Consider the following 24,474-nt stretch of genomic DNA (forward strand, 5'->3'; position numbering starts at 1 on the left):
ATTTTTGCACGTATATAAATAAATAACATCATTAAATATGAACAATTTCTACCTTCTTACATTAAAATCATTTACTTGCGATATTTAAAAATACCTATATGGCTTGATTGAAGAGTGGAAGAAGATATAAACATGCCTTGGTTTGTTTTGACATAAAACAAACGAAATAACGACGCGGCGCGGCGGAGACGGAGTGTTCTTCACGTTCTTACTTTTCTCTCTTAATTCCTTTAAACCAAGCATACACCATAATTATTATAATGGCATAAAAATCGTAAATGTGATGCATGAACATTTAAAAATATCATGATTTGTGCTCAGGGCGCTGCAAGGACTAAAATCTCACCCCGGGTGCAAAATGACCATTTTGCCCCTGGAAACCCGAAAATTGTCGTTTTAACCCTGGACCTCTAAAATTGACCCGAAGCTTACAAAAATCCTTAAAATGTCCCAAAACATATTTAAAAATATTCCTAGACGTAAACTCGAGCCAAAAATCAGAACTTAAACGATTCGTTTTAAAAACTTGGACCGTGGTCCCAGTTTTAATCCGAGTCGACTCGAAATTTTACCCAACTTTTACCATGTCTTAAAAACACTTAATAGGCCCTAAAAAAATGTCAATAAGCTGCTAATCCACGGCTGCAATTTCCAGAACCTAAAATCATCTCTCGGTCCTATCCCATTTCACCACTTCATGTGCACATATCCCTCAAAAACTCACGCCTCAAGCTACCCCATCGTTCCAGCCATAAACCAGCCTACCAAGGACCTAGACCAGACCGCAAACCACCTAACCGCACCAAGCTCTCAGCCCCATGCACGCATCTAACCACTAGGAACCGCGACTTCACCACAAACCTCCTACCGTGACCAAATCACCTCCCCTCGATCTCCCATTCTACAACATCGGTGCATGATTTAAATCCTCAGATCACATTTCGACCCTTACACCAGACACTTACCAACCCTGGAACCGCAGCCCCTTTCACAAAACCAGAAAAAAAAAAACATGAGGAGCCAAGATAAGAGTGCAAAAGACACAAAAATTTTCGATTATCTTTTCACCCGTGCATGGATCGGGAGATTCAAGAACATACAAGCATATAACAACATAAATATCATGTATGATGCATAAAGGAAGATACAAAGGCGTGCCTGATAAAATAATTGGTGTGCAAATGTTCGAAGGGACACGAGGCGAAGAGGAAACACTCGAGCTTGAAGAAAAAGGAAGCACCGAATTCTTGCTGCTGAAATTCACGAAGGGGGCGACTGATTGGATGAAGGTGGGCGGCTGGATGGAGTAAATTAGGTTTAGTGGGGTGCTAATGAATAGGGTTAGGTTTAATAGATAATTATGTAATATTTAAATAGCTAACAATCAACTAATGTGCCTAATTTTGATAATTAAAAGAAAAAAAGATTTTAGCCCAACAGGCTTAAAAGTAGGCCTATTAAATCCAAACACACTCCTGAAAAATATTTTGTGTTAGAAAGTTTTTGAAAATATTAGCCGAATCATTAAAAAGTCCCCCAATTCGATAAAATTCGCGTACCGTTAAAAATAAAGTCCTGCGGGTAAGAATACCTGGTAAATTCCCTGTAATGACCCGAATTCTTATTTTGAATGAAGTATTAATTAAGAGATAATTAAAGAGTTGTTAATTAAGTATTATTAACGAATTGATAATTTGGGATTAATCTGTTGGATCCACCGAATTTTAAATGGATAACCCGATCTACTTCCGATTACGTTATCTCGAGAAATCCAATCAGACGAATGAGATTCTGACACGTGGCAGATAAGATTGATTAGGATTTCTGAAATAGTCCGGATGCAGCCTATAAATGAAAGCCGAATTCTTTTGTTTCCTACACCGCATCCTTCAGAGATAGAGTTATAGTCTTTTACCTTAGGTTTTCTAGCCAGTTTCTAGGGCACTTTGGTGTCGGGAAGTTTCGGAGCTAGTGTCGACTCGAGGGGGGGTCGGTGAGCTGAGATCGAGACTTCATCAGCGGGCTGACGACGGACGCAGGTATAATCCTAAAGCCTTTAGGAAGAACTTTATAGAATGTTTGGTAATTCAGAATTTGGTTTGATAGTGATTTCATATTGTTGGTATTGTCTAGGTTAAGAGCTTTCTGTCAGATTGTTTTAGTAAGGTACGTGATGTACTGACTGAGATATCCAAGCGTAGTATACACACTTATATGCTGCATATTTATGTGTTGCATTATACATGTTTTACTGCTTTGGCATATTATGCATGACATATCATGTTGAGCCTGATATCTTTTGAGATATACCTCGTTTGTTGGGGCCGCTCAGCCCTATTCTGTATTGTGGACGATGGGGCATCGAGAGCTACAGTGTCCGACGGGACCCGCGGGCTCTGATGACCTGGACATTGTAGGTCCACGTCTTGATGATGAGTGTGGGAGCCAAAACATGCCTAGGGCAGATCAGAGACTACACACTCAGGCGCCTCTAGACTGAGCATGAGATTCTTGACTTGATCCTTGATATCCGAGCATATTGCATTTCGCATGCATCATATCAGTTTGTATACTCGTACATTCTCGTATTGGGCGATTGTCGCTCACGTCCTTGTTTTCATCTTGGGCACCCCATTCCACGGGGCAGGTCTTAGGTTGGACGGTTCGGACGACCAGGGCAGTGGCTAGAGCAGTTGAGTTTTCGGTGGTGATCCAGTGGAGGTTTTATGTGGTTCATCGTTTTATTGTTTAGAATTATGTTTCGATATGGTTGTATTAATGTTTAAGACTGCTGTTGTTTGCTCTGTTTTAATTTGGGTTGTAAGATGATTAAGTATTTGGTTTCCGCTGTTTAATTGTTGTTATTAAGTTTTAATGTTGCATGCTTAGTAGTCTGTTTAGTAGTGGCTCGGGTAAGGGCGCTACATTTGGTGGTATCAGAGCATGCGAAGATTTTTGGGACATTAGTAATTCTGTTTTGAGGATTTAGAGGTTGATTTTGGTTTCCTTTCAGATGTCAGGAGACGGAAGCAGTCACGGAAGTGTGGGACATGGTCGTTATGGCGACGATGAGGCTGGCCGAGAACATCGTCGTAGAGATCGTGACGGAAGGCGTCACCGAGATCATGATGAAAGGAGACGTAGGAACCGTGTCAACATTATGGATTTCATGAAGATTGGACCTCCACCGTTGACTGGAGATGAGAATGCTGATGTTGCTGAAGCTTGGGTCGATATCATGGAGCAGTGTTTTCGAGTGCTGCACTATGACGAAGACGAGAAGATGGAGGTAGCTGATTTCATGATCCAAGGAAAAGCTCGGAAATGGTGGAAACCTGTTTCTGCCATTCTAGTTCAGCAGCATGGGCGGATTCGTTGGGAACATTTCCGTCAGGCCTTCATCAATCATCACTTTCCGCCAGCTCTTCGTCAGGCGAAGGAGATGGAACTGTTGACCATTAAGCAAGGAGATTCGAGCATTGAGGATTACCAAAAGCGTTTTACGGATCTGTTGCCGTACGCTCCTCACATCAGTGAGAATTCTGCAGCCAAATATTCTCACTTTTTGAATGGTTTGAACCAGGAGATTTTTGATCGGGTTTCAGTCTGTGACGATCCTACTTCGTACGAAGGATTAGTGAATCGTTGTCGTCAAGCAGAGATCAGTATTGCTAGGAGGAAGGCTATGCAAGCTAGCAAAAGTTCTAGTTCGTTGGGACCGAGGGGTCAGTCTTTCAAGAAGTCTGCATCTTCTTCTTCTTCAGGTTCTGGAGGGGTGCACAGCTTTGGTAGGAAAAAGCTGCAATGTGGCCACTGTGGAGGAAATCACCAGACGGAAAATTGTCGAAAAGTAACAGGTGCTTGTTTCAACTGTGGTGGTTTTGGTCACATGAAGAGGGATTGCCCTAATTTGGAGAATCAGAGTGTAGGCGGAGGTTCTATGGCAGGGTCTTACAGTGGAAAACAGTCTGAGGCCACTGTGCAACAGAAAGGTTTTCCTGCTCAAGGTTCTCGTCGTGGTGGAATATCACAAGGATCTCAGCAACGTCCACGAGTTCAAGGGCAAGTGTTTGCCCTAAACCAAGAACAAGCTGAGGAGCAAAACGAGAGAGTCATTGCAGGTAATTTTATCTTATGTGGTATTCCTGCATATGTATTAATTGACACTGGGGCATCGCATTCATTCATAGCATCAATGTTTGTTAAGAAGCATAAACTACCCTACGTGTCATTAGATGTTTTGATGTCGGTGTCTACACCGATGGGACAAGAGGTTTTAGCTAAGCGACTTGTAGTAGACTGTTTGTTAGAGTTTGAGGGAAAATACTTGTCTGCCAATTTGATGATATTGGCTATGGAAGATTTCGATTGTATTATGGGAATCGACCTATTGACTAAGTATAGAGCGACGGTAGATTGTTATCAACGTCTCGTTCAGTTTCGTCCAGAAGGAGACGAGAATTGGTTTTTCTTTGGCGAGGGAGCTCGACCTCCAATGCCAGTAGTGTCTGCTATAAAGGCACAACGGGCTTTAGCGAAAGGAGGAGAAGGATACCTCATTTATGCTGTTGACGTATCGAAGGATGTGATCGACGTGAAGAACATTCCAGTTGTCGATGAATTTCCTGATGTTTTCCCCGATGAGATTCCTGGATTTCCTCCGGAGAGGGAAGTGGAAGCGGAGATAGAGTTGATACCAGGAACCGCACCTATCTCCAGAGCGCCTTATAGATTGGCACCAACGGAGATGAAAGAGTTGAAGCAACAGTTACAAGATCTTCTTGACAAGGGGTACATTAGACCCAGTGTGTCTCCTTGGGGAGCACCAGTGTTGTTCGTTAAAAAGAAGGATGGGTCTATGCGGCTTTGCATAGATTATAGACAGTTGAACCGAGTAACAGTCAAGAATAAATATCCGTTACCACGGATTGATGACTTGTTTGATCAACTGCAAGGAACTTCAGTGTACTCGAAGATCGATTTACGGTCTGGGTATCATCAACTTCGAGTTCATCAACGTGATATCCCCAAGACTGCATTTCGAACAAGGTATGGGCATTACGAGTTTCTAGTGATGCCGTTTGGTTTGACGAATGCTCCAGCAGTATTTATGGATTTGATGAACCGAGTATTCCAGGAGTATCTTGACAAGTTTGTCATTGTCTTTATTGATGACATACTGGTATACTCTCGTAGTCTTGAAGAGCATGCACAACATTTAAGGATTGTGTTGCTAACCTTAAAGAATCACCAACTGTATGCTAAGTTGAACAAGTGCGAGTTTTGGCTCGACAGAGTTGTCTTCTTAGGACATGTTATATCCAAAGATGGGATATCAGTGGATCCTAGCAAGATCGAAGCAGTGTTGAGTTGGGCACGGCCGGAATCAGCTCAAGAGATAAGAAGTTTTCTAGGTTTGGCAGGATATTACCGGAGATTTATCTCAGGATTTTCTCAGATTGCCAAACCATTGACACAGCTGACGTGTAAGAATGTGCAGTTCGAATGGACACATGATTGTGAAAATAGTTTCAATGAATTGCGTCAACGTTTGACAACTGCACCAGTTTTAGCTCTTCCATCTGGATCAGGAGGGTACATTGTGTACACTGATGCATCACTTCTAGGACTTGGGTGTGTTTTAACCCAGAATGGTCATGTGATTGCATATGCATCCAGACAGTTGAAGAAGCATGAAGAGAATTATCCAGTTCATGATCTGGAATTAGCAGCGATTGTGTTTGCTTTGAAGATCTGGCGACATTATCTCTACGGAGAGAGATTTGAGATTTTTACAGATCACAAGAGTTTGAAGTATATCTTCACTCAAGCAGAGTTGAATATGCGCCAAAGAAGATGGATGGATTTGTTAAAGGATTATGATTGCGAAATCAAGTATCATCCAGGATCAGCGAATCTTACAGCTGATGCTCTTAGTCGCAAGGTGAGATTATCTGCACTTCAGACAAGTTTCATATCAAGTGTAATCCAAGATTGTTGTTCTCTGGGATTTCACTTCCGGCATAAGAAAGGAATGGAACACATTCGAGTAACGAGCATTTTATCTGAACCGAAGTTGTATGCCAAAATCAGAGAAGCTCAATTTTCTGACCCGAAAGTGAAAAAGTTAGCAAGGTTAGCTAATGGAGACAACACATCTGGTTTTGCGTTCCAAACAGATGGAACCTTGTGTCTGTCGGGAAGAATCGTAGTTCCAGAAGATTCTGAATTAAGAGACGAGATTTTATCTCAAGCCCATAGGAGTAAGTTGAGTATCCACCCTGGAAGCATGAAAATGTATAAGGATTTGAAGACCAGGTTTTGGTGGAAAGGTATGAAGAAAAGTGTTTACCAGTTTGTAGCCAAGTGTTTGGTTTGTCAGCAAGTGAAAGCTGAACATCGACGACCAGGAGGATTACTTCAGAATCTTCCTATCCCTGAGTGGAAGTGGGAGCATGTGACGATGGATTTTGTCACCCACTTGCCGTTGTCTTCTAAGAATTGTGATGCAATTTGGGTTGTTGTGGACCGACTGACTAAGTCAGCACATTTCATTCCGTATAGTCGGGAATATAGTTTCGATCGCATGGCAAGACTATACATCCAAGAGATTCTTAAATATCATGGTGTGCCAACAAGTATAGTCAGTGATAGAGATCCACGTTTTACCTCAAGGTTCTGGGGAAGTTTTCAAAAAGCGTTGGGAACGACATTGAGTTTGAGTACTGCCTATCATCCAGAGACCGATGGTCAGTCTGAAAGGACTATTCAGACACTCGAGGACATGTTGCGTGCTTGTGCTTTGGATTTTGGACCAGCATGGCATGATCATCTGCCGCTTGTGGAGTTTGCATATAACAATAGCTACCACAGCAGCATTGGTATGGCTCCATTCGAAGCATTATATGGTAGACGTTGTCGTACTCCATTGTTTTGGGACGAAATAGGAGAACGACAAGTGCAAGGACCTGAATTAGTGCAACAAGCGATTGACGTAGTGGAATTGGTTAAGAAGAGAATTAAAGCTGCACAAGATCGTCAATCGAGTCACGCGAATACCAAGCGTAGACCTCTACAGATTCAGTCAGGGGAAAAAGTTTTCCTTAAAGTTTCACCATATCGCAGGGTGATGAGATTTGGACTCAAGGGAAAATTAGCCCCAAGATTCATCGGGCCTTTTGAGATCTTGGAATGTGTTGGAAATTTGGCATATCGATTGGCTTTGCCGCCGTATCTGTCCAGCATTCATAATGTCTTTCATGTATCTTTGCTACGACGGTATGTAGCAGATGAATCGCACGTTCTTGGTCCGACAGATGTTCAACTTGAAGAAGACTTGACTTATGTCGAGCAGCCACTTTTAATCCTAGGTAGGAAAGAGAAAAAGCTCAGAAACAAGACCATTCCACTTGTTTTAGTGCAATGGCAACGCCGAGGTACTGCAGAGGCGACATGGGAGTTAGAGAGTCGTATGCGCTCAGAGTATCCGCATTTGTTTTGAGTTGTATCTTTGTAATCATGAGTTGTATTTTATTCAGTTATTTTGAACTTCAGTTCTGATTTCGAGGACGAAATCTTTTTAAGGAGGGGAGGATGTAATGACCCGAATTCTTATTTTGAATGAAGTATTAATTAAGAGATAATTAAAGAGTTGTTAATTAAGTATTATTAACGAATTGATAATTTGGGATTAATCTGTTGGATCCACCGAATTTTAAATGGATAACCCGATCTACTTCCGATTACGTTATCTCGAGAAATCCAATCAGAAGAATGAGATTCTGACACGTGGCAGATAAGATTGATTCGGATTTCTGAAATAGTCCGGAAGCAGCATATAAATGAAAGCCGAATTCTTTTGTTTCCTACACCGCATCCTTCAGAGATAGAGTTATAGTCTTTTACCTTAGGTTTTCTAGCCAGTTTCTAGGGCACTTTGGTGTCGGGAAGTTTCGGAGCTAGTGTCGACTCGAGGGGGGGTCGGTGAGCTGAGATCGAGACTTCATCAGCGGGCTGACGACGGACGCAGGTATAATCCTAAAGCCTTGAGGAAGAACTTTATAGCATGTTTGGTAATTCAGAATTGGGTTTGATAGTGATTTCATATTGTTGGTATTGTCTAGGTTAAGAGCTTTCTGCCAGATTGTTTTAGTAAGGTACGTGATGTACTGACTGAGATATCCAAGCGTAGTATACACACTTATATGCTGCATATTTATGTGTTGCATTATACATGTTTTACTGCTTTGGCGTATTATGCATGACATATCATGTTGAGCCTGATATCTTTTGAGATATACCTCGTTTGATGGGGCCGCTCAGCCCTATTCTGTATTGTGGACGATGGGGCATCGAGAGCTACAGTGTCCGACGGGACCCGCGGGCTCTGATGACCTGGACATTGTAGGTCCACGTCTTGATGATGAGTGTGGGAGCCAAAACAAGCCTAGGGCAGATCAGAGACTACACACTCAGGTGCCTCTAGACTGAGCATGAGATTCTTGACTTGATCCTTGATATCCGAGCATATTGCATTTCGCATGCATCATATCAGTTTGTATACTCGTACATTCTCGTATTGGGCGATTGTCGCTCACGTCCTTGTTTTCATCTTGGGCACCCCATTCCATGGGGCAGGTCTTAGGTTGGACGGTTCGGACGACCAGGGCAGTGGCTAGAGCAGTTGAGTTTTCGGTGGTGATCCAGTGGAGGTTTTATGTGGTTCATCTTTTTATTGTTTAGAATTATGTTTCGATATGGTTGTATTAATGTTTAAGACTGTTGTTGTTTGTTCTGTTTTAATTTTGGGTTGTAAGATGATTAAGTATTTGGTTTCCGCTGTTTAATTGTTGTTATTAAGTTTTAATGTTGCATGCTTAGTAGTCTGTTTAGTAGTGGTTCGGGTAAGGGCGCTACAATCCCATTATTTGAAAAATCCACTTAAAACACCATATATTAATTTATAAAAATTTAATCATGTATTAAAATAATTTTCCTGAAAATTCTCCGGTCTCCGTTCCTCGTTCGATCGCAAAATGCACCTAGAAACCCTAATGCATGAACTTAGGAAAATTTCATGAATTAAATCCTACCATGCATGAATTATGCATAAAAATAATTAAACACAATTTAATGAAATAAACATGCATTTAATGCTTTTAAAAATTTTAATTAAAATGCCAAGGAAGTTCAATAACTTGCATGCATGCCTAATTTTTAAATTATATTTACTAACATGCTAGATTACCACTTCTTAAATAAGTCGTTCTTAACTTATCTCAATACTCCATCTCCAGTCCGGCCTCACTTATTTAACTGAAAAGGTGACAATTAAAATACTACGTAAAATAAATAAATTTAAGGAAAAGAATTTAAATACTCATGCAATAAAATCATTTTAATTTAAATACTAGAAATTATGCATGGCTTATACGTAGTCTACGTTACGGGTTCTACATCATCACTAGAGCTGCATGAGCTTTCTGGTTCTGACTCCTCACTGTCAGTTTCTGCCCATTTAGATTTGTTTTCTTCAGCTAATAGTACCTCATGTTTCTTTCTGAAGGACTTCTTATCTTCTTTGGGTCTTCTTTTGTGCTCATCTGATTTCTTTCTTCTATCAGTTGAGCCTTTACTGTCCTTCTTGGGTTTAGGACAATCAGCCATAAAGTGACTCGATTTGCCACAATTGTAGCAGGCATTTGATTCATCTTTGGAACTGTTCCTTTGGTATGGCTTCTGGAAGTTTCCTTGATTCTTTCTCATGAACCTTCCAAATTTTTTGATGAACAATGACATAGCATCACTGCTCAACTGATCAGCAGATTTCTCGACTGAACTGATTGGTTCTGTTCTGACAGCAGCTAGAGCAGTTGTGGCTGCAGGGGTAAATGGTTCTCCTTCTCTGGTCTGCAGCTCAAATTCATAAGCCTTTAAATCAGCAAACATATCATGAAGTTCAATCTGCTTCAGATCTTTGGACTCCCTCATTGTCATGGTCTTGACATCTCATTCCTTGGGAAGACCTCTCATTACCTTCAGTGCAATCTCTTTGTTGGTATACACTTTTCCAAGTGCATTTAACTCATTGATGATACTGCTTACTCTTTCATCATACTCGTACATTGATTCTCCTGCTTTCATTTTGATGTTATCAAACTTTTGAACAGCAACAGAAAGTTTATTTTCTTTGGTCTGATCATTTCCTTCACACAGCTGGATCAGCTTTTCCCAAATTTCTTTGGTTGACTTACACATCTTTATTTTGCTGAAGGTTACTTTGTCCAACGTTTTGTACAGAATGTCTTTAGCCACATTAGCAAGATTTGCTTTTCTTTTATCTTCAGTTGTCCATTCATCTCTGGGCTTTTCTATTCTTTGTGGTGCCCCTTCTGTTATGGCCACTGCTGTATTTGTTTTTAGAATCTTCATGGGTCCATCAGTTATGACATACCACATTTCATCATCTTGTGCAGCTAAATGAGCCTGCATTCTGCTTTTCCAATCATCAAATTCTTCTCTGGAGAACATAGGAATTTTGTTGAATGAAGTCATGCTAGCAAGTTTATAGATTAAAAGTATTCAAGAACAAGATTCAACCGCTCTGATACCACTTGATAAGATCGATTAACGTAACAAGAGTGTTTAGAAGGGGGATTGAATAAACACTCACAATTAAAACTGATCTTTTCGAGTTTTGAGTTCAGTTTGATGATAAACTGATTCTCGGAATCTTGCTGGTCAATGACAATCAGTTAAACTAAAGTAGTAGCGGAAATTAACTGACTGAAAGATAGAATACAAAACTGAAATAAAATACATAAGGATTGTTTCTGGATGTTCGGAGATTTCAATTACTCATACGTCACCCTTTCTATCTCAAGGATAGGATTTCCACTAAAAGACTTTGATCGAATACAAGATTTGTGCTGACCCACTTCAGTTTGGACTTATCACTGCCAAAAGCTGAAACTCTTAGTATCACAAAATGTTCTCAGTGCGTAACTGATCTTAGCACTATCGAATTTAACGATTATTACAAAGTGCTAGTGAGCTCAAATTGTAGCCTTGACTGCTACGAATAAATCAAGTAAGGGTGAGCTAAGATTTTGACAGNCATGTTTAGTTGAAGGAAGTATACGGCTGAATATATAAACTGATCGGTTTTCAACTGATCAGTTTTCTTTATTAGATCTGCTGATTTCAGTTGTTAAGTCCAGTTGCAGAATATAATTGCGCGTATCAGTTGGTTGATCAGTTTGTCAAACTCCAGAATTTAGAGTTTGGTTCATATTTTGTCAAACGCCGGAATTTCGTTTCCAACACATAACCTATGGTCGGCCAATAAATTATGGTCGACCACCTTGTTTGTATGGTCGACCATAAGCTTTTTCACTTTGATGGTCGACCATGTGAGGCCGACCATACGTTATGGTAGACCTCTCATCGTCGACAAACAAAGTAAAAAAAAACGGCGATTCACACGCACACAGCATACATAAATCACAAAAATGGACAAAAACACAGAAGCAAAAAATCGAAATAAACGCTAATCTTACCACATTTTCGTTTGTCATTCCTTCGATTGAGTAAGCGTCGCCTTGAGGGAAGGGTTTTTCGAGAGTTTTACGAGAACGATCGGAGATTTTGAAATTTTTTTCGAAAAGAGCTATGGATGTTTAATCGAGGATAATTAATGAAAAGGGGTGTGTTTAAAAAATTTAAACTTAAAACGTAAGGACATGAAGATAATTTTAATCATGGATCTTTTTTTTAAAAAAAATCACAATACGACCCTTTTTCGTAATTTTCTCACATTGGTCAATACCATGTTCTCTAGATTTTCCGACAGCGGATCACAACCCACTTTTCTTTGGGTTTTGACTGCTATTTCCATCCAGCTTTAATTTTAGGGTTGTCTGTCCCTGTTTTTCTTTTGATCTTCGTGTTCGTTTAATCCATCACCATTTCATGTAAATTCAAGTTCAAACTTAAACTCCGTATCAGCCAGCCCTTCTGTTCTAAATTTCTTGTTAATCAAGAAACTGTTTTTCTAAAAAATATACGCTTTTTCAATCAGTTGTTTGGGTTTTTCTTGAGTTTCCCTGTTGAAATGTCGCTTTAGCGTCATTTGAATCGCTGGCTTCCTCTCTGTTGTGTTGATAATTGACCATAACCAATTTTTTCTTCCTTCTTGCTCTCTGTTCCGAACGAACGGGGAAAAAAAGCCAATTTGAGTGTATTGGTTTATATAAGTATGGCATTTCGGCAGCAGGCAGCTCAAACGGGCCCTGGTGGATTTCGGTATATGAATTCTCCGTTTGGTGACACCACTTTTACTAAGGTCTTTGTTGGGGGGCTTGCTTGGGAGACTCAGAGTGAGACCATGGGACGATATTTCGAACAATTTGGGGAGATTCTTGAGGCTGTTGTCATCAAAGATAACAACAACGGTCGATCGAAAGGCTACGGTTTTGTGAGTTCTTGGTCCTGATTCAGAAATACTATGACTTTTTGTTGGTTTTATATTTGTATTGGTTTGCTTTTATGTGCTGGAGTTGTGTGAAGTTTGCATTTTGGTTAATTTAGTTTCCATCTTAATAAAAGTTAGAAGATCCAACGTAATTAAGTTTCTTGTACATTTTGCTGCAGTTCCGAATTCTTGCCGTATGACTGACGTTTATTGTTTTGTAACTTTGATTATCTAATGAGGTTGTTGTTATTAATTTCTTTCGCCTGAAAGGGAAAATTGGATGATCTAGTGACCATATTTTAAAATGGTGTTTGTATGGAGGTTTAGGTGACTTACCGGGAACCTGAGTCAGCTAGACGAGCATGTGCTGATCCAACTCCAATTATTGATGGCAGGCGAGCAAATTGTAATTTAGCTTCACTTGGGAGGCCTAGGCCAGCAGTTCCTTCTGGTAATGTACCTCAATTACTGTGCCCATCATGTTGGATATGGGAACGTCCTGTAGAGTTTCCAGTTTGGGCTCTTATTTGACAGAGTGTTCAACTGATTGTGAAAGATATTAAACTTCACTTGCTGGCCTAACATCAATGGTGTTTCTGGTACTTCTTGAGCAGTTTGACTCCAAAATGTTGCTGGTGGACTACATGTCCCCATTTTCCAATTTAAAATATAATGTACTCTTCCAGATTCGCTATCTTCGAACTCATGTGTAAGTTTTCAGTCCCGTACTGCTACTACTCACGGACCTTGTCCAAATTTTTTAAAGCATGACTGGGAGAAGATAGCACTGGTATAATGATAATTATTGCTGTGAGAAAAACTTTAATCAGCTACCTTCTATGTTTAAATGAGCCATTCTCTTTATAGTTTGAATACCTTCAAATCCTATGAGTTCCACATATTATTTTGAAATTTATGTTTTTATCATTAAGTATGTTCTTTTAAATATGATTTAAATTAATGACTGGACATTCTCTGAAAATATGGGGTAGTACACGAAATTCCATGCATCATACATGAGTCCTTTATTGGATTCTTTGAGCATGCTAGTGGAATGAACCCTAATTTTTGGACGACTGACTCTTGTCAATCCAGATTGTATAAATTGGAAAGGTAAGGAAATTATTTTTGCTGAATCAATCCTCACTTCAAAACAAGTATACCTTAACTGTAACCTTGAACATAGGTAGTCTCAAATCTCAATGCACACCATAATTTATTTTTTCCTGCATTTGTTCTTCATAGGACGTTTAAGATCTCCATCACCTTATCCTGGAGGTCTGCCAGCTGCTAGGGTTCCTTACAGGGGAAATTTTGGCTACCAGCAACCTGTCCCTTACAATGCTCAACAAGGCTTGATTTATTCTCCATATGGGTGAGATATTTGTCATAATATCAATTTCTGGGCATGGTATTTTGCATTTTGTAGATTGTGAAACTTGATTTTACTGTCCACATAAATTGCATCATTAATTTTTATGGTTCATCGTGTCTTGTTAGTTTTAAAGCAGCATGTAACAATAATAAATAATGCAGAGATGCAGCATAAATTTTGGGGTACACAATCATTAGTCTTGGTTTTACTTCACATTTGACAAATCTTGACAAATGCTGTTTCTTATATTATTGTGTAATAAAAAATGACCGATACCCTGATAAGAGTTATGTTTGGAGTTTCAGCTATTTGTTTTTGTCGACGCCTTGCTGCCTGTTAAAAAAGTCTATTTGTTTGTTCTCTGCTTTCTTCTTTTTTGTATTTGTGATAATGGCATGATTCCTTCTGTCACATGATATTGTGTTATCATGACATAAGCTGCTATACATGCATGTTGATACGAGTCTGCTTTAGTATTTGAAAGAAACCTGGTATTTTCTCGTAAAAAGGATTGTCCAGATTCGGTAGTTTTCTCTATAATTTCTTGCAACAACTAATGTATGGTTCTTGGATAAGAAGAGAATGAATGATTTATGCATGGAGACATATGGTCCTATCCACAGGGGCAGAGCTAGAATTTTGATTCAGTATAGGCTACGGTATGCTATAATTAATAAAACAAAAAAAATCTTTTAATCATAAAACATCACAAAATAATTACCTTGCAATTGTTCTTTTCGAATCTTCATAGTTTGAAACTTTTGTACTATAGATTCATTATCAACGGTCAGAAATATATCTTTCTCTACATAGACAATGAGATTATCATTCATCCAATCATCACTCATTTGATTGTGCAACCTTTCTTTCACAATTCTCATGGCAGAAAACACCCTCTCTACGGTAGAATTAAGGCCAATGCCAAAAGCTTATAAACCAACGGGTACACCATATTTTTCTTTGACGTAACTAACTTATCTGAAAGATCACCAAGCCCTTTCAATCTTTGAAATGCTTTATTAGAACACATATCATATATTAAGTTTCAAGTTGATCATCAAGTGTGAGGAGATCAAATCTTAAAAAATCTTGTGGATAAAATTCAGCTAGTTGCATCAATTTTTTCTGGTCAAAAGCAAAAAACAAGTTTTGTCGACACAAACAAGCTACACAAAGGAGTAACTATGTACCCGCCTCTGAGAAACGATCATTTAACTCTTGAAGTTGCATGTCGATAACACCATAGAATAAATTCACATGATAGTGATGCAAATTTGTCACTTTTAGTGGATTACGATGAGGATGACCACATGGTGCCCAACGTGTGAACATATCATCTATTTTGAGAACAGCAATGTAATGTTTCTCACAAAACTGGTGAACCTTTTCTAAAAATGAATCCTAACCATCATCTTTCATCCTTCGAAGTCAGTGTTTGCATATTTGTACCAAATCCATTGCATTCACAATATCCCGATCATTTTTTTGCAATGCTGTCGACAATTCACTCGAAATTTCTAAGACATGTTTCATCAAGTGTAGATTGAATGCAAAATCAAATAAAATGCATTGACTCGCATTGATTTTTTTTTAAAATCGTTACATTTTTTTTATGTATTGTTTTTCTAGTTTAATACTTCACAAATGTGTCAAGATGATGAGAAAATGCAAGTTTGAGACAATTACAAAGCTATCAACATATAAATCATAATCAATATCTATCACCACCGTATTAAATAACAACCAATAGATTACATAAAAGTATTAGAGGCGCAAATTAAGAACAAATCGAACACTCTAAATAGGGGAAAAACAACATCGAACAAATACTAAGATAACATACACCACTTTTGAAATTATAAGGAAAATAAAATGAAAATTAAAACATAAAATTAAAAGTTTTGAATTTATACCTAACTCCAGGTGGTTAAAGCTAATCAATTGAAGCCGTCTTCTCGTTCCCTTTTGTTTTCGGCCGCAACAAAACTCTAATAAGCTTCGCCCCGTTAATCAATGCATTGACTTCAAATTCCAGACGATATGGGAGGATGGTCTAAAAATACCAATAATGACCGAAGAAAGAAAATCTCCGAGGCTTGTGTAGACGGCTTTATATTGCCTTTGAAGGCGTAAACCTAATGTAAAGTTCTAAGTCATGTGTATGCATGGAGGCTTGTGTAGAGGACTTTAAAAAAATTTTTTGGCCCACCTATGTTTATAAATACTATTAATTTTTTTTGGCCCAGTGTGGGCTGCTAAGGTTTGCCCCTGCCTATCCAAATATATGATCTGGTGATTTAGGATTGTATATTGTTGCCATCTCTAAGTTATTGTGCGTTCAAGCATCCGTATTTTTCATGGCTTGATCTCCACCCTTATATTTCGCACTTGGTATGGACATAACTGTTGAAAATGGCAGAAACAGTTCTGCCTTAATTTAAGCATTCTTAGAATCAGTTCTGCTCTGCTTCAATTGATTGTAACGTTCATTCTTTTGGATTTTGTATATGGTTGCTTTTAGAACATCACATTCTATAGAAGATAGAAATTCTTCATATTTGTTGGTATGCGAGAAATAAGTGTTCATATATGTCAAATCATATTCCATTTCATCTTACATTTAATCACATAGCTCATATTATTTGGAAACTTTAATGCCCAGGATCAGAATTTGAGTGCTTAAATAGAGTAAATTGTTTAGTTCAATATGTTTTCATTATTGACCGTTTAAACCCTTGAATTGATGCAGGTATGCTCCTTACAGCCCAGAATATACTTATTCTCAGGTCTGTAGCATTGAGAAACTTTATCCCAAATGTTTTTCTTTAACATCATCATCATCATCATCATTCCCGCTAGTTGCGGGGTCGGCTATATGGATATTAGTTCTTCAAACTAAGCGATTTTCTCACATACCATATCTTAAACCAAGATATAAGATATCATTCTTAGCCACATTTATTCAAGTTTTCAATTGCCTGCCCTTCCCACTTCTTCAGTTAACCTACCAATGAAAGATATGTCGGATTGATGCCGTGTTTGGTCTCTTCTTCTCATAACCAAACCATGTTAGACGTCTCTTTCTAATCTTGTCTTTTATGGGGCTACACCCAATGGCTCGACCACACCTAAAAGGTGCTAGGCGGCAAGGTCGCCTAGGCGGTCTTTTGCATTTATAGTTTTTTTGGAAATTTTTTTTGGGCTTAAGAAAGAATTGTAGGTTTCTGCTTTTAATTTTTTGGTATTAAAAACTCATTTAAAACCACGATTTGTTGGCTTGCGCTTGCCCTAACACACCACTTTCATTTTGTTTGTGTGCTTTCTTCTGCAAACATAAGAAAAATCAACCAGGCCCTAAAAGTAATTTTTTTTATTTATTTTGATTTATCTTGCATTGCCCGCCTTAATCAGAAGAATTAGGAGGAATGAACCATGTGTCAATTGGATTTTAACAAAGTTTGGGCTCAAATTTATTCTAAGAACCATTGAAGTTTATTGATACTGTGCAATCCACCTAGCGGCGCTTTGTCCCCGCCTAGGCTCTAGGCGCTGGTTTGGTGCCCGACTAGTGCCTAGCTAATTTTTAAACGTTGGCTACAACTAAATAGCTCATAATCATTTCATTCTTAATTTTATCCTTGTTGTCACATATCCATCTTAACATGTACATCTCTACTAGCGCCAACTTATATATATGTAGTCCTGTAGTGGCCCAATACTCCTAGCCATAAAGCATAGCCGATCGAACAATAATTTTATAGCATTTTCTTTCAATCTCACAGGCATACTTTTATCTCATAGGCATACATTTATCGAATTAGACTCCTGATGTCATCCTCCATTTCATCCACCATGGTTTAATCCTATGGTTTATATTCTCTCTAATTTCCCGAATATTTTGTATAATACATCCTAAATAGCGAAAACCTTCAGGACTTGTCGACCTTCAATCTCAATTGGGCCACCCATTCGTATAGATTCAATATTCCTTTTTTAAGCGACTCGTTCTAAAACCTTTACTCTCAAGATCTTCACGTCATCTATGTAATTTTTTATTTACACTTTTTTTAGTTTCGTCTATCAGGACTATATCATCTGCGAACAACATACATCAAAGTACTTCATCCTGAATATGTCCCGTCATAACTAAACCAAAGAGGTAAGGGCTCAAAGCCTATCCTTGATGAAGTCCTATTGCCAAAGGAAATTCACATGACATCTTTCCAACAGACCTAACCTTAGCTACGACACTTTTATACATATATTTAATAATCTCGATGTAACATTGAGGCACATGCTTCCTTTTAAGTATCCACCGGATTAATTCTCCAGACACTCTATTATAGGCTTTCTCTAAGTCGATAAATACCATATGCAGGCTCTTCTGTTTTTCTCTATCATTTGTCTAATCATGAAAATAGCTTCCATTACCAGACAAAACCAAATTAGTTCTCTGATACAATAGTGATACTTCTAAGTTTTCGCTCTATCACTTGCTCTCACAGCTTCATCGTATGGCTCATAAGTTTAATTCCTCTATAGTATGAGCAGTCACGTACATCTCCTTTATTCTTATAAATTTGTTCTATAATACTATGTCTCCAAGATTATGATATTTTCCTAGTATCTAGAATCCTATTAAAGAGCCTAGTCAGCCATTGGATGCCAATTTCCCTAATACACTTCCATACCTCAATTGGTATCTCATATGGTCCAACTTCATTCCCCGATTTCATCCTCTTCATTGTCTCTATTACTTCCTTAGCACTAGCTCTACTGGAACACTAGATGTCTTACTTTCTACATCTCATGTCTACCAATGCTTAACTCCTCCATACTTTCTCATTGAGTAAGTTCTTAAAGTAATCTCTCCACCTATTTAGGATAACTTTATCTTGCATTAAAACTCTACCATCTTCATGTTTGAGACACCTGACATGGCTCAAGTCTTTAGTGTTTTGATCCTTGGCTTTTGCTATTTTAAAATATCTCTCTCTTTTTTACCTAGTCTTTCATACAAATCATTATAAGCTTTTTTCTAAGTATCTCCAACTGCTTTACTACTGAGTCTCTTGGCTTGTTTATACAGATCATACAATCCTTGGTCTCTAGCTTCTTGCTAGTTCTTGAACCATATTTTCTTTTCACTAATGGCTTGTTGCATCTCATTGTTCCACCACCATGGCTCATTGTCATGTCGTCCCTTCCCTTTAGCCTCTACAAGTTCTTCCCTCGCCACGCTTCTCATGTGGTTAGCCATGAGTTCAAATAACTCAGAGGTGTCTGTCTTATCCTTACGCCTTACATCTTCACATCCTTTTAGGACTGACTATCTAAAATCTTATTCCTAAGAGTTTGGCATACATCTCCCTTCATAGTCCACCATTGATTCTCGGCCTACTCTGACCTTTGTTTACTCTGCTTGTATTTTAAGGCAAAGATCTAAGATTAATAGCCTATGTTGGGTCGTCAAGCATTCTCCTATTGTGACCTTACAATTTTTACAACTACCTAGATCTTATCTTCTTACAAGAAAGTAATCAATTTGACTCATATTTTGTCCACTCCTAAAGGTTACTAAATGATTCACCCTCTTCTCATAGAAAGTATTTACTATCCTAAGAACTAGTTAAGGCATAGTCTAGAATAGAAACCCCGTGTTATTTTGAATCCCAGAGTCTTGACCTCTCATACCCAATTCTGTCATTACCTACATGTCACAAGGTATTCTACTAACTACATATCCTAGAGAGTCGCAAAATTCTTTCTTAATATCATCATCTAATTCCACTTGTGGTGCATACTCACTAATGATATGAATGATCTCTGGTTCCAAGGCTAAAGTGATACTCATAATCCTATCTCCAAACCTCATAATCGCAACAACTGCATCCCTATAAGCTTTATCCACCACTATTCCCATTCTATTTCTAGTTTCATCTGCTCCTAAATAGAAAAGTATAAAACATTCTACTAATTCTTAGTCTTGCTTCCCTTCCATTTTGTCTCTTGAAGACAAGCTATCTTTACCTTTTTTCTTTGCATGATATCCACTAACTCTATTGACTTGTCCGTCAATGTTCCTATGTTCCAAGAGGCTAATCTAATCTTCTTTATCTGAATCTGAACTAGTTTTTTTACTTGTTCCTGTCCAGTAAGGTGCGAGAACCTTTACTTATTTATCACTACAACCGGGCGCACTACACTACACGCGAGAGTAGGTGAAGCGCGTCGCTTAAAGCGGGCGACAACCTAGCATTTCACGTTAATCTGTTTTAACTATATCCATGTGAAGAGGTGTGACGCAATAATTGGTTGGCTGTCTCAGGCCTAATATCAACGGTGATGTATTTTTTACGGCACTCCTCTTTTATCAGGGCTTGTGCCGGCTGTCTCAACGGTCGAAGTTTTTTTTCTTTAATATCATTATTCTAATATTTATTTAAGTCATATTCTTACGTTGTCTTGTAGGGAGTTTACAATCCCTACGGAAGTCAGCAGAACCTTCACATATATGGTGTACCTGGAGCAGTTAACACAACCATGTTTCCTTACAGTCAGTTGAGCCAGGCGATTCCTGGAAGTCATGGTTATACAGCATTACCAGGATATGCAATACCTAGTCATCAAATAATGCAGTTTGCCAGACCTAGTGTCAATTCAATGACAACTAATCCTGTCCCAACTATTCCAGTGCCGAATCCTACAGGTACATATGTTCGGCCCCATGACGTCAATAACAGAACTCCCACCACCTCATTTAGATCTCATTACAGACAGCATATCGTTCGCCACCATTTCTATTGATTTGTAGTCCTCCAGTATTTTGTTCCCTACCAGGATTTTATACGCAGTACTTCTTTCTGTATGTCATCCATGGTGTTTGTTAACTTGCTTTTTATGGAACAAATCGTTTTAAATTTAGTTTTGAACAGGAAGCCCTGCGATAAATATGTTGGTTGTATCAGGTTCACCTATTCCACAGCAGCCACAGTTCATACTACCTGCACGTTCTCCTCAGTTCATCGAGGGTAGCGGCTCTGATCCAAAAGCTGGGTGAAGAGTTGATCTAGGCAAGTCCCATCCACCTGTGGATATACATTTTTCATTTCCCATTATTTCCTTGATATTCTTATTACTTATTATGCCACTTTTTCATCTACTGTTAGATTGCAGCAGGACCATTATTTGAGTGGCAAGGCTTCCTTCCAGTCTAGCCCCACAAATCATCTCTTTTGCATTCTAGAGGTATCTATATTTTGAGATGTCTTTATACTTTAATGATTTTCAATCGTATCTTCAGCATTTCATGTTTTCTGTCTGCCTCAAAATTCGGATGTGGACTATTCGGTAATTATGTAAAAATTATCATTTGCTCGGGAAGCTCTTTCTCCATATTTTCTGAAGGAGTGCGTTCTGTTCCAAGCGAGCGATACAAAAGGGTCCCAATCAAATGCTTTCGGTTCCTGTAAATTTGTCATAAATATCCCCTGAATTTGAACCTTCTTAGTATTATTAATATAACTTCTCAATGATCTTGTTATGATCTTGTTGTTCCATTTAATATTAATGGAAATACGGTTGATGGCTTAGGGACAATGAACATAAACTAGTAATTTGCGTATGTTAGTATCTTATTTTGACCTCATCACGAGTCAGGTACCATTGTATTTCCGTCCTTAATTTAAATTCTTCAGTTTGCGTATTCTCATCCAATATTTCTTCAATATGTGTAGGTCTTGTATTGTCACTTTCACCAAAGAACTCAATGCCCGAGTAGCTCCTGATGGTGGAGGAGGAACTTTGGACGTGCAGGCTGCACTTCCTTCGATGTCCCGTGTATCAATCATAATCTAAACTCTTGTATTGTACCGGCCAACTGCATTAGCTGGCAGAGAGTCATCGTCAACTTACGGTAGCTGGAATCGGTTTCTGGCTTCCATCTATATAGTAATTAAATGGTATACGCCAGAAGTCATTGTAGAATCAACATATCATAATCGTTTGTTACCCAGAGTACCCTGCATTTTGTGGATAATCTCTGGGACCTTCTTGTTGCATCCTGCATTGTATTTGAAAGTCGGCCAGCGTTTTGCGCATAGTAGTTCAGACTTTTTTCGCCATTGCATTAACATGGATTTAATTTGGAGTTTCAATTCAAGATATGAGAAGAAGCTCCAGGTCTCATGTAATAATAGACAGCTTTCATCTGTTGTAACGTTGTATCTCTCTCATTCTGGGTCGCAGTTTCTTTGTGAAGTATTTTTATCTCTGAGACACTCAAAGTTTCGGCATTGCTAGGTTTTTCTTGTTGTTTCGGGAAAACAAAAGTTCTTAGAGAAGAAGTTTTGAGAAATGGATTTTTGAGGGTTGAGAGAGAATTTCATTTTAAAATTTTAAAATATTTTTACAGTTCTAGTATAATAGAATAATAAAAGAGTTTAAATAGATAGATTTGAAGTTAGAGATTTCAGTCTATGGATTTGTTTAGACAAAACTGGACAATGAATTTCAAATACACAATATTTTCAAATTGTGATTCAAAATCATCACAATATGAAATTTTTCCAAATTTTCTCAGATTCAAATATTTCATTTCAAATACAACTTTAAAAACTGGTGAAAATTAAAATATACAAAATTATTAATATATTGTGAGATATGAAAAAGTAAAAATTTATGGTAAAAAGTAAAAAAAAAAATTTTTGACGAAAAAATGCATTCATTCAATAACAGATTGGTAAAGTAAAGGTACAGAGGAAGCTTTTAATCTTTGGAGGGACATCCACCTTCCAGAGGGCCTTCTAGTTGCCTTGTATTTTCCTTGATTCAAGATTCACATCCAAGTTCATAGCCACATGGTAGCTTGACTTCACCGTGTAAGCCCCATTCTTGCTGAAATGCCAAATTCGAGTTGTATCTGTACTAGTGGGATTTCCATGATTTCTTTAGTATCCTTGACCTCAAAGATAGATTCAATGATTTCGTGATCCCATTCTCGTGAGCCCGCACCATCAAATCTTGCACTGTCCAGTCATGCAACTCCGGGATCATAGCTTTTTCAACATAAAAATTTGAGGAATCACGAAGCCACGGGTCCTTCAAAATGTTGATGTGACTACCATCACCGATCCTCCATCTATAGCCTCTCTTTAACACTACTTGGGAAGCCAAAATGCTACGCCAAGCAAAACTTGGGTTATGCCCGATATTGGCATTTAAGAAATCCCCTCTTGGGTAGTATTTAGCTTTGTAGATACGACATATTGTAGCATTAGGATCACTCAAGAGTTTCCATTCTTGTTTTCCCAGTATTGCCAAGTTAAAACCATAGAAGTCTCTAAAGCCCATTACGCCAAATTCTTTTGGGACGCACAGCCCTTTGGTTGCGTTATTTTTCCTGCCCCACCAGAATGAGTTGATCATCCTCTGTATTTCTTCTGCCACTGAGGGAGGGGGGGAGGGGGGAGAAGTAGACATGCAGAAAGTTGGTATTGCTTGAGGCACTGATTTGATGAGAATCTCACACCCAGCTCTTGACAGTGGCTTCGTTCTCCATCCTTGTAAGCGTGCCCATACTCTGTCTTTAAGGTAAGCAAAAATCTGTTTTTTCTTCCTTCCAATCAATGAAGGGAGACCAAGATATCGGCTTGTGTCCAATCCTGTTGAGATTCCCAAGAGATCTGATATAGCTGCCTTTTCATTGTTGGGGACATTACCATTGTACATGATGCCAGATTTTGAGAGATTTATTGCCTGGCCAGAAGCTTTCTCATATCTTTCAATAATGTTCTTCACATACTTCCCCTCAGTAGCATTGGCTTGGAAGAAAAGCATACTATCATCGGCGAAGAAGAGGTGAATTATTGATGGAGCTCCTCTACAAACTTTAATCCCATGAATGTGTCCTAGCCTTTCAGCATTCCGGATGAGCGCCGATAGTCCTTCGGTGCATATAATAAAAAGATATGGTGATATGTGAATGATCTAGTGTTTCAAATAAAAAATAATATCAGGCTTATGTACACGGACCAAGTAACAGAGGGTAGGAATTGCACGGGGGTGGCCCAAACCCCTACAATTCCAGCTTAAGACAATCATTGACCTTGGCAGGCTTGGTGACCAGGTCCTGCCGGTAGCAAAAGCTCGGTTTTGTTGTCTGTAGGTCCAGTGGAATGATGGCCTTCAGTGACTTCCTGAAACTTGTCAACTTCCATATTGGCCCACGTCTTCTTTTCCTCTCTTCTGTAATCTCCATCACGTGTTCTTCCCACCCACCTCCTATAATTAAGGAGTTTGGTGGCTCAGTATCTCCACTGGAATTGTAAGATCCCATGATTGGCGGTATTACCGGTAGATTTAGCGTGGATTGTGGTGTGGTAATTTTGGTAATGGAAGTAGGAATCACAGATGTTTCTGGTAAAGTCCCCATGGACGGAATAGTTCATTTTCTATGTTTAATGATCTAACAATCATTGGAGTGCTTAAAAGATTTGATTTATCCATATTAAAACGTTTAAGGATCTTTTCTATATAATTTGTTTGGTGGACAAATATTCCACATTCTTTTTCTTCAATTTGTAAACCCAGACAATACTTGGTTTTTTCAAGATCCTTCATTTCAAAT

The 24,474-nt window shown here is 38.6% G+C and overlaps 2 protein-coding genes across 2 annotated transcripts; one reads left to right on the plus strand and one right to left on the minus strand.

The window, feature by feature from the left end:
• Positions 1-11,837: 11,837 nt before the first annotated feature.
• On the plus strand, positions 11,838-22,126 carry LOC140966678 (uncharacterized). The gene is made up of 8 exons (XM_073426933.1): positions 11,838-12,475; positions 12,800-12,923; positions 13,718-13,847; positions 16,597-16,633; positions 20,319-20,556; positions 20,816-20,920; positions 21,017-21,095; positions 21,584-22,126. Exons 1-6 carry the CDS (start codon positions 12,257-12,259, stop codon positions 20,905-20,907), a joined length of 840 nt encoding a protein of 279 aa, XP_073283034.1. The 5' UTR covers positions 11,838-12,256; the 3' UTR covers positions 20,908-20,920; positions 21,017-21,095; positions 21,584-22,126.
• Positions 22,127-22,772: 646 nt separating this feature from the next.
• Positions 22,773-24,279, minus strand: LOC140991905 (uncharacterized). The gene is made up of 2 exons (XM_073462072.1): positions 23,953-24,279; positions 22,773-23,834 (listed from the first exon to the last, which is right to left on the minus strand). Exons 1-2 carry the CDS (start codon positions 24,277-24,279, stop codon positions 22,773-22,775), a joined length of 1,389 nt encoding a protein of 462 aa, XP_073318173.1.
• Positions 24,280-24,474: the final 195 nt, after the last annotated feature.

The sequence above is a fragment of the Primulina huaijiensis genome, chromosome 2 (assembly GCF_012295235.1).
Source record: "Primulina huaijiensis isolate GDHJ02 chromosome 2, ASM1229523v2, whole genome shotgun sequence".
NCBI classification, from domain to species: Eukaryota; Viridiplantae; Streptophyta; class Magnoliopsida; order Lamiales; family Gesneriaceae; genus Primulina; species Primulina huaijiensis.

What these genes read in the sequence shown, in the direction of transcription:
- LOC140966678 (XM_073426933.1), top strand. Translation starts at nt 12,257, where the DNA reads ATGGCATTTCGGCAGCAGGCAGCTCAAACGGGCCCTGGTGGATTTCGG. An exon ending in TTGATTTATTCTCCATATGG is followed by an intron (nt 13,848 to 16,596) that starts GTGAGATATTTG and finishes GAATTGATGCAG; the next exon opens with GTATGCTCCTTACAGCCCAG. An exon ending in CAGAATATACTTATTCTCAG is followed by an intron (nt 16,634 to 20,318) that starts GTCTGTAGCATT and finishes GTTGTCTTGTAG; the next exon opens with GGAGTTTACAATCCCTACGG.
- LOC140991905 (XM_073462072.1), bottom strand. Translation starts at nt 24,279, where the DNA reads ATGGGGACTTTACCAGAAACATCTGTGATTCCTACTTCCATTACCAAA. An exon ending in TGGTCACCAAGCCTGCCAAG is followed by an intron (nt 23,835 to 23,952) that starts GTCAATGATTGT and finishes TTGAAACACTAG; the next exon opens with ATCATTCACATATCACCATA.